This window comes from Cicer arietinum, chromosome 1 (genome assembly GCF_000331145.2).
Source record: "Cicer arietinum cultivar CDC Frontier isolate Library 1 chromosome 1, Cicar.CDCFrontier_v2.0, whole genome shotgun sequence".
NCBI classification, from domain to species: Eukaryota; Viridiplantae; Streptophyta; class Magnoliopsida; order Fabales; family Fabaceae; genus Cicer; species Cicer arietinum.
In genome coordinates this window covers 35,331,680-35,342,457 of record NC_021160.2, presented here as the reverse complement: position 1 = coordinate 35,342,457, position 10,778 = coordinate 35,331,680, and the positions used below count along the sequence as shown (strand labels likewise).

The 10,778-nt window shown below is 28.9% G+C and overlaps 1 protein-coding gene across 1 annotated transcript; it reads right to left on the bottom strand.

Moving 5' to 3' along the window:
* Window positions 1-728: 728 nt before the first annotated feature.
* On the bottom strand, window positions 729-1,998 carry LOC101508706 (dof zinc finger protein DOF5.4). The gene has a single exon (XM_004488362.4). It carries the CDS (start codon window positions 1,750-1,752, stop codon window positions 919-921), a length of 834 nt encoding a protein of 277 aa, XP_004488419.1. The 5' UTR covers window positions 1,753-1,998; the 3' UTR covers window positions 729-918.
* Between the last annotated feature and the right edge of the window lie 8,780 nt (window positions 1,999-10,778).

Below are 10,778 nucleotides of genomic sequence, written 5' to 3'. Positions count from 1 at the left end.
AAAAAACCCAATATTGAAATTTTACTCTATATAAAAATATTACTTTCATTTAAAAAAATAAATTATCATTACTGATGTACATATACAACAGGTGAAATGAGGATATGAACAGATGATTAAAAGGAAATTAATAAATTTAAAGATTAAAAATAAAATTATAAACATAATACTATATATAAATAACTAAATTATATTTTTGGCTCTTAAATCATTTAAATATCACTATTGGTCAGTTATATTTTCTTATTCTATTTTGTTAATTTTTATAAATAGACTTTAGATTTCTCGTTGATTCGGCTACATACTTTAATTCATTCAGCATATTTTTGTTTGGGTCTCTCAAATGTTTCTTTAATTCTTTCTACTTGTCATGTTAGACGCTTATTTGCCGTAACATTATGCTAAAGTAGAAGATATTTGACAAACTCCAACAAAAAACTGATTGAAATGAAAAATATTTCACGTTTGTAATTCAAAAGATTAAAATAGATAAAAATAGCTTGAAAATGAAAGTTTTTTACATTAGTATAATTCAAGGGATAAAAAAAAATTATATAAATAAAAGATCAAAATAAAACTTAAAAATAAAAAATATATTTGAGCTTTTTGTTAACAATAAAAATAAGATTTCTGTTTGTCTTTGAACAAAATTCCTATTTTTCTTACTAAATCATATCATATAACAAATTACAAAAGTATATACATTAAAGCAGTAAAAAAAAAACAAAGAAAAGAAACAACATTTTTAAGTTCAAGCTTAATCACCACAAAAGCAAATTACATTATATCTTGTAATAATTAATTATACAAAAAGCCTCCAGGCTCTCTTTCACTTTGTTTAAAAACTTTAGTTTAGATTCCAAGCAAAATACTATTTTGCTATTTTCTCAAGTTAAAAAAAAAATTGTCACTGCTTATTCAGGGAAGATGAAAGAGAGAAGACGGATTAACATGATGAGACCAGTGAGGGTGTGTCCAGTAAGACTGATCAACGACATCACGAACATCAAACAAACAATTACCCGCACCACCTTGCCAATCTAACGGTCCAAATCCATTTGCTAACTGCTGATGATCCAGCAACGACGTCCGTTGATAACTGCTCTGTTGCTGCCACTGACATATACCCAACGAGTCTCCACCCTGTGCCACATGTACTTGATCATCCCCTCGTTGATGACTATCGCCGAACCGAAACGACGACGCATCGAGAACATTATTTCCAAACCCAAACGAAAACGCGTCGTTTGTTAAAGTTGAAGGGACAAGGCTGGTGAAGCTACCAACTTGTTCCGGCTTCGAAGCAGAGTTAACGGAAAACACCTTCGATGTAGCGTTCGATATCGGAGTCTTCGCCTCCGCGGTGGCAGTGGGGGTGGTGAAGGTGGAGCTTTCACTGCTGGAGTGAGAATTGGAGTTGTCTTCCGGTGGTGGTGATTTTCGTGTGGTTGCTGGTGGAGTTGTGGAGGAAGATGAGTTATTGCTGTTTGAGGGCTTTGATTTGCGAGAACCACCGCCGATGGGGACATTACGAAGGACGCCGCCTTTAGTCCAGTATCGACGGCAGTTCTTGCAGAAGTAACGAGGTTGAGAGAGGTTGTAGTTGTTGTAGTAGCAGAATTTGGTGTTGAAGGAGTCACAACGAGGACACTTCAAAGCATGATGATTTTGGTGGTGGTAGTTAGTTCTCATTCTTCTATCTCTGTCATCGCCGAAAAGATTTCTACCACCGATGGAATGAATTTCTTGCATTGAAACTTGGCTTTGTATCAAATTCGTGGCTGGAGTTTAGGGAAAATGTTGCTCCTATGGGGTTTTCTGTATATTCAGAATGACTTTTGAGAAATAGTGGAAAGTGTGGAACTTGCTAGAGAATATATATCTAACAATTTTATATCAACATTACTATTTTCCTTCTTTTTTATATTGTTTTTTCACTTCATTAACATATAATACATATTACACCGTTTCTTTTAATTTTTTTTCTCTTTCAAAGTGTCTATAAAATATATGAGAATCCACCAATGATATATATATATATATATATATATATATATATATATGAAATTATTTGGTTCTTACACAAATATCTCATGGCTACTTTTAAGTGGATAAATCATTTTCATAAATCATCCATCATAAACTTACTTAAAAATCATTAGAAATTTTAACCACATTCAACGGTACTTTTAAAAGTAATACTTCAGGATCATCATCGTATTTATAAATAATACGGTAACTTGATTGATATCGATTTAATACAACATAGTTTTATAAAAAAAAAAAAAAGATATATATTTTATTTTAATTTTTATCAAACCGATATCATTTAATTCATTATTTATGTTTACTTTTATAAGAGATGACATATATACTAATCTTTAGAGTTTAAAAAAATTCAAATACTTATCTATGGTGGACAATAATCCATATTATAATTGCTCTATTTTTCCAGTCAATTGACCTAAACGATCGTATGTCATAGCGGTGCTTGAGATTTAGAATGTCATATATATATATATATGAAAAAAATTATTTATATCTGTAATTAAAATTTTTAACTTTACTTCAACTATATATATAAATTGAATATATATATATATATAAAAGTTGAAAAGAAAAAAAAACTAAAATTTTATAACAAAATAATTGTTTAAAATATTTTTTTTCTTACTTTTGTATAAAATATATCTTATCAATAGAAAAATGTCAAGTAAATAAAAGAAGGTTAAATGAATTTTATGATTAATTTTCTTTGCATATGAGTTTTTTATGGTATGATAATTGCTTACATATTTGATTTAATGAGTATATACTTTACAAATATGATATTTAATTATTCTAGAGATAATGGTATTCTAGTGTGAGCATTTTAGAAAATAAGATTTTAAGTAATTTTTCGTGTAGATATGCATTAAATATTAGTGATAATATATTTTTGTGTGCCTTTGATTTAATGATAAATGTGTACATGATTACCTTTTAATGATTTTTTGACTATTTTCTATTTTAGTTATTTATTTTATAAATAATCATCTTAAAATATTAGTAATATTGTGATTGATTTATTTGTATTTTTATATATACTTGTTAGACATGATGATTCTACACATATTTATATAAATTATTGATGTTATATTTATTTATTTTATTAGTTGAACCGTTCTTTAAAGATGATAATATTTTAATAATTGTGACAATAATTTTGAGTATGAGAGTTTATATCTATTAATATATCTTTATAAGTAATTATTGATTATTTTAAAAATAAAAAAATGGAATAATTTAAAGTGCGTGTGAGTAGGGTAAGGCTCATGAGTGATAGTAATAGTGAATTAAAAGAAAAACCTGATATATAGAAAGAAAGGCATGGAATTGTGCTGACGAAGCAAAGGAGAGAGAAAAGTACGAAGAACTCGGTCTAAAATTTGTGGCTGTGACAGAGAAAAGTATGAAAGAACTCGGCCTAAATTTTTTAATCTTTTTCATTTTTATTATTTTGCTCCTTTCTTCTTCACTAAAATTCTGATTTGAATTAAACTCCAAAACAATCATGAGAATAGTGACTTAATTATTTACTGAATTAGTTTTCTGACTTGAGGTTCGTTTCTTTTACCAAATTTTGAAACAAACCTTTTTAGGCAGAGAACTATGGATCAAATGAGCAGAGGTTTTTTTTTTTTTTTTTTTTTTTTTTTTTTTTTTTTTTTTTTTTTCTTTCGTGAATTCAAATTAGCGTTTGAAAAGTTGAAATAAGGTAAAGAGTGAGAGTGCCTTTGAATTCATGACTATATTATATGAGATCAACAAAATAATTGTATTGTCCAATCATTCATCCGGGCCTTGCTACACATGGTGCTAGTCCTATTTAATAATAATTGAATTAATATTAAAATATGGATTATAAATTTTTATAAGGTATTGTGTGATTTAATTTATGTGAATGTGTGATATATCTAAAGAAAGTTTAACTTTTTATGTTTTATGTGTTGAAATTTTTAATTTTTATGATATATATGAGAAAGTTTGAATTTTTGTGGTATGTGATAGAACTTTGAATTATTAAGATGTATGAGATGAAAGTCTTGATTTTTATGAAACTTGGTTATGAATATATGATTTTTCATGATGTGTGTGATAGTTGTTTACCAATATATGATTTTTATGATATGTGTAGTAAAAACTTTGGTATTTGTGATAGTTGCTTATGAATTTATGATCTTCGTAATATTTGAGGTAAAAACTTTGATTTTTATTATGATTGTTTATGAATATATGATTTTCATGGTAAGAAAATATGAAGTATGATCTTAGTGATTTTTGAACAAGGTGATGATTTTGTATAAGTGATTTTTGAAGCATATGACATGATCTTAGTGAGTTGTGTTGGAATATTTGTTTTTGATTATACATCATGTCATGACATATGCATCTTAGTGGATGTGTGAGGATGTTGGATTTTGATAATGTTTCATCATGTCATGACATATGCATTTTCATTTAAGTTGCCTTTGTGGTAGGTTTAATTTCTCCATTAGTATGAATTATTTCCTGCGTGGAAGTTGCTTTAGTGACATGTTTATTTTCTTCATTGGTATGTGTGGGTTTTCTGTGTGGAAGTTGACTTAGTGAAATGTATTATATCTAGGTTATATAGTTTTTAGGTGCATGCATAACATTGAACTATCTTGTAATAGATTTGTTGTGATTAATGTGTATCTAATATGATAACAATTTCTCTTAGATGATTTAATGTTATAGTGAGATATTGAATTTTCTTGAGTGATTTTGAAGTTATGATATGATATTATTTCCTTGAATATTTTGATATATCATGATGTGTTTGATACAGTTCTATGTTGATTACTTGCGTGTTCTGCTTACTTATATTATATTATCAACATGATTTTAAAACTCACCAATTTCATTGTTTGCGTTTGTGCTTTTGCAAAAATGAATTTAAGGTTGTCAGCTAGTGATTCATGCTCTCATAGGTGATATCAGTGAGGAGTCTTCTATTGTAGGTTATCGAGTCTTGAGTTAAAATATATTTTTATAAAAGTATTGACAATCAAATATTATCTTTTTATTAATTATATCTTTTGACTAGGATGTTAACGATTTATTTTTCAAAAAGGAGTAGTTTACTCTATTTTATTATTATAGTAAGAGAATTAATATTATTTTGAGTAGCGGTGTGTATTTGTGTGAATATGATACCTTAAACTATTATTTGTCTTTTTATTTGAGAGTGGTGTTTTGGCCAGCAGCGAACGGGGAGAGGAGATGTAGAGTAATCTTGAGAAAAATAATATATGGAGAGTGTATTACAAAAGAAAAAGTTTGATGGACACCTATTTACTTAATTTTAAGAAAAGTTATACAAATGATGATGTAATATATGTAATATGTTGGTAATGTAATAAGAAGAGAGATAGAAAAAAATTGAGTGTTAATTAAAATGTATAAATATAAGTACACGTTACGAAATCATGAGGTCTAAATCAATCTAAAGGCATCTAACTATATGGAGGAGAATGAGAATATTTGTTGGTTGATCTGAGCCAATGTTTGTAAACTAAAGAGAGGGAGAGATCTTGGTGTAAAGAACGAGGAATATTTCAATGTTTTATTGAATAAATGGAAATAAAGAATGTTAAATAACCATGAAGTTGTGTAGTATGATTTATTGACCGATAGGTATGGCTCCTTAACTCATAAAATTTAAAATAAAGACGCCCCTAGTGTCTCTCAAAAGGACTCAATTTGGTGGAGAGATTTATTATTGGTGGGTACTGATTTTTCTAATTTGGGGTTGTTTGTGGATTTGGTATCTATCAAATTAGGGGATGTTAAAATCATTATGTTTTGGCGGGACAAATGGTTGGGAAACAATTCTTTATGTGAATTATGTTAGTGCAAAAGTGGTGTTAACTACAATCCTCTAGTTGATATTTTAATCATAACAAAAACAAACAACTAAAGAACAATTATCCCACAAATGTATTTGTTAAGTGTGCAAATTAAGCTAGAAGGTAAAGAGTTAAATTAATGACAATCTATTTTAAGGTAGCATAAATTATAAGTATATTATAGATAATAATCTGAGTATTTTAAACACAAACAATATCATTACCTAATTAACAAGTAACTAAGTCTACTAATGGAGCAAGTCGAAATATAGTAAGTATTACATTATGTAGTTCAATGATAAACGTTATGAAGTATCTGTTATGATATAAGCTATATCCTCTTGTGTTTGGACGAAGACACAAGAACAATAAAACTCGGTCTCACTCTATTTGTCTGATTCTAGTGCTCTAACACCCGTCTCTAATGACGTGAGCAAGATATGTAGAAACATTCATGAAAATATATATGGATTCATATTAAAGGTTGATCTACCATAAATGGTAGTTGAATCTTTCCAACGGTAATATCCCCTACGAACACTTCTTCTCTCTATTTAAGAAGAACTCACTCAATTGATTAAGAGGGGTGTGAGAGAATAAAAAATGGATTGTTTAAGAAGAAGTTCTGAAAAAAGTCATGAACACATCAAACGAAACATGTGACTGAATTATCCTCTCAATAGAGAGTTATTATGTTGATGTAAGTCAATCAAAGTGTTCTCACAAACTAGTATTGATATATGACTTGATTTGTAACATCCTCTCAACGAAAGTTAGAATCCTATAAATAAACTTTGTGTCAATTCAAACACAAACCAAAATTGATGTAAATTAGTCCGATAGTGACAACAACGCTCTCACCCTTAATGGAAAGATGCCATAAAGTCGAAGAAGGTTCTGACTAAGATAGCTTGGAGATGACAGAGAAAAATACTCAAAGCCTGAAGATGCAGAGTAAAGAATACTTGTATGCTATTAATTGAAATAGTGGATTAAGTCCTAAGCAATACTGAGAAAAAATCTCTTTATAAGAGGAGGAATAGATGTAGCAACAATTTATTGTGAACTAGCATAAAAATATTTGTGTCTCCTTTATCTGGATTGACAAAGACTACTCGTAAGGACTGTAATTGTTATCTGAAAAATAGATAAAGCGCTTTAGTAGAACATCTTTCCTTAAATCACTTTTCAATGATGCTTTGAGTAGTAAAGCAAAGTCTCTATACTGAGACAAATGAATACCCAAAGAGAAGAATATATATGAATAAGGATTTTTACTGTGTTCCTTGAAACATAGTAATCATCTCAAAGTTTATATATATATATATATATATATATATAAATGAGAGACATGTTATTAGATTAAAATTATTTTATGACATACTTCATTGTGTGATCAGTTCATCGTGTAATTAGTTCTCTTTATGTATTTCCTTTTTTATGATTTTTTTTATGTTCTGAAAATTCATTCCATTCTATTATGTCTTTATGGTTGTATCGTTTGAAACTCTTCAATGACAAACTAGACAAAACTCATATGCTTCTGTAAGGCATAATGAGTTAATAAGTGAGAAGAGTGCACTTACTAATACTGGGATTTGTCCTTTGATAGAAAGAAGTATTAGTGACTACAACAAATAGTTAGTGAAAAATAATGGAAACATTATGATGCATTTCAAAAATGTATCTAACTAGTCAGGGAGAAGTTTTCTAAAAAGTTCAATTATCTATGCTATATGTTTAAATCTGTAGGTAACCCTTTAGAAGAAATGGTGAGAAATGCAACCCTTACTCAACTTTTTTTTGGAACATTGAGTGAAAACCAGATTATCCTCAAAGAAGCCTAGATTGCATGTAAATGACCAAAAATATCTCATGGAAGACCAAAATTTGATCTCACCACTAAAGAAGTTTATACAAAAAATGAATTTAATAATCTCATCATCCGGTCAAACTCATGGTCATGTCAAAATCTAGAATGAGCCAATTTGACAATCCTCTAACTACATTGTATGAAGCATTTCCTCTATATGCTCAAGGATAAGATTTTTGCCTCTGGTGTATTGCATGATTGACTCATCATTTGAGACTCATATATACGAAATTAATGCACTTGAACAAATGAATGCATCTGTTGATTCAGAAGGAAGATCAGAACCAAAATAACTCTTCTTCTGGTTAGAAGATCATCTGATAGAAAAGTCCAACCAACTTTGATAAGATAATTGAAAGAACATTTGCTAAATTACCCTGTCATCGTCAGGTACTTTGTACTTTATTTTTTTATTTTATGTGCACTCGTTTGTCTTACCTTATATGCTTTTGTTTTGTGTGCTTCTGCTTTCTTATATATCTTATCGTGTGTCTATGATGTCCTTTCTGTTTGGGTCTGTATTGTCATGTCCTTGTTCATATCGCCTGTGATCTATTTGAAAATCGTTTTTTTGTTCATTTTCATTAAAATCTATGTTTTCGATCCTTCTTAAATGCCTATTGAAACCTATCTTCTGTCTTGTGCTTTTCAAAATCAACCTTTTCATTTTAAACTTTTTTCTCTGAAACCAATTTGTCTATTTTCATCCTAAGTTTTAACCTGAACCTCCCTGAATAATGCTCTTCTTACATTGTACTTTTAGAAAGACTTCATGATTTTTTGAAAACATGAACTGCTTAACCTAAATGGTGAAGTGTTCGAAAACCTTGATTGGTTACGTTTGTGAACTACAGTCAACAAGATGGATTATACAAGAAGATTCAAAAAATTCATTCAATAGATTCACTTTGTGGAACCCTTGGGTATTCAATGTCTCCTTCTTTCACTAAGTACAAGGAAGTATGAAAAATAGCCTTAGATAGAGTAATATAATTAATTGTATGTTATGCAACTGCATCTTTTTCATGATATCTCTGTGTGATTTTACCCTCATGTTTATCAAAAATAAAATGACTTAATAAAATTTGAAACTCTTAAAGAATCACATTTATCAAATTTAGGGGGAGCTCCAGAATATTGATTTAAAAGTTTCTTTTTAGAAGATCAATAACTCCTTAAGTCAAATAATTTTTATTACTACAATGAGGGGGAACTTTCTTTTAAAACATTTTGGGAAGGAAAATTGTTCAATAATTGTATAGTTATTTATCATCATAAAAAATGGGTAGATTGTTAGTAGAAAAGTGGTATTAGCTACAATTATTTGGTTGATGTTTACATGATAACTAAAATATAAACAATTTAAGAACAATTATCTCCTAACTGTATTTGCCATGTGTGCAAATTAAGTTAGAAGACAAAGAGTTATATTAATAACTATCTATTTTAAGGTATTATAATTTAAAGTACATTAGGAACACCAATCTAAGTGTTTTAAACACAAAGAATATCATCACCTAATAAACAAGTAACTATGATTACTAATGGAGCAAGTCGAAATATAGTAAGTATAACATTATGTAGTTCAAAGATTAGCATTACAAAGTATGTATTCTAATATAAGCTATATCCTCTGGTGTTTGGATGAGAACAAAGAAACCATAAAAAACTTTGTCTCACTCCGTGTTTGATTCTGATGCAAGCGCTCTGACACACACCTCTAGTGACATGAGCAACACTCTGTGTTGGTTGACTATGATAATGCAAGCAATACTTTGGTTCTGGCTAGAAAGACATAATATGTTCCATTTCAGTTGCCTCTGCTGAACATTGCTATGCTTTGTTCGTCTGCCTCTGATAAGCTTAACAAACAAGTGTTCATATGCCTCTAATAAGCTTGACAAGAAGGTGATCGTCTGCTTCTAATAATCATATAATCACTTCAAGAATCTGATCCTCTTACTCTGAGTTATGTTGTATACTATGATGAAAGTCAACGCTACAAAGAAGAAAAAGCATTTGCGCATTATTTGATGAACACCCTGAATCTACTACTTGTCTGAAAGTCTTTAAGACATTCTCTGATCATAATATCCCTTCTTTCCATTTCCTCATACCACAATACATAGAATCATTCATGAAGATATAGATGGATACATATTAAAGATTGATATGCCTTAAATAGTGATTGAATCTTTCCAACTGTAATATCGTCAACGGACACTTCTTCTCTCTATTTAAGAAGAACTCACTCAGTCCATTAAGAGTGAATGAGTGAGAGAGAATGAAAAAGGCATTGTGTTAAGAAGAAATTCTAAAGAAAAAAAAAAGTCATGAACACATCAAACGAAATGTATGAAAGAGTTATCCTCTCAATAAAGAGTTATTAGAACTGATGTAAATCAATCACAGTGTTCTCACATACTAGTACTGATATAGGACTTGATTTGTAACATCCTCTCAATGAGAGTTAAAATCCTAAAAATAAACTTTTTTGTCAATTCAAACACAAACTAGAACTAATGTAAATCAGTAGGGGTGAGAATAGGTCAGATCTGACTTTGAAAGACCTAGGTTTGACCTACGATTAAATTTTTTCGGCCTGACCTATGGCCTATCATAGGCTTTTTTTCTAGCTTGGTCTGACCTGACTTGACCTGAAAGCCTACATAAAAGCCTATTTCACATTAAAGTATTAGAATAGTATATTTTATAGTTTTTAAATAGGCTAAACTAGACCTTTATATATAACCAAATCTAATAAAATTAAAAATTATAACTAGCAAGTACGCAACAACCTTTCAAAAAATAAAAAAAATAAAATGAACCCATAATTAAAAAATTTAGAACAACAAATACTAATATTAATAAATAATAATAGAAAATAATAAAAAATAACAATATTAATAAATAATAATAAAACACACACACACACATATATATATATATATATATATATATATATATATAAATATATATATATATATATATAT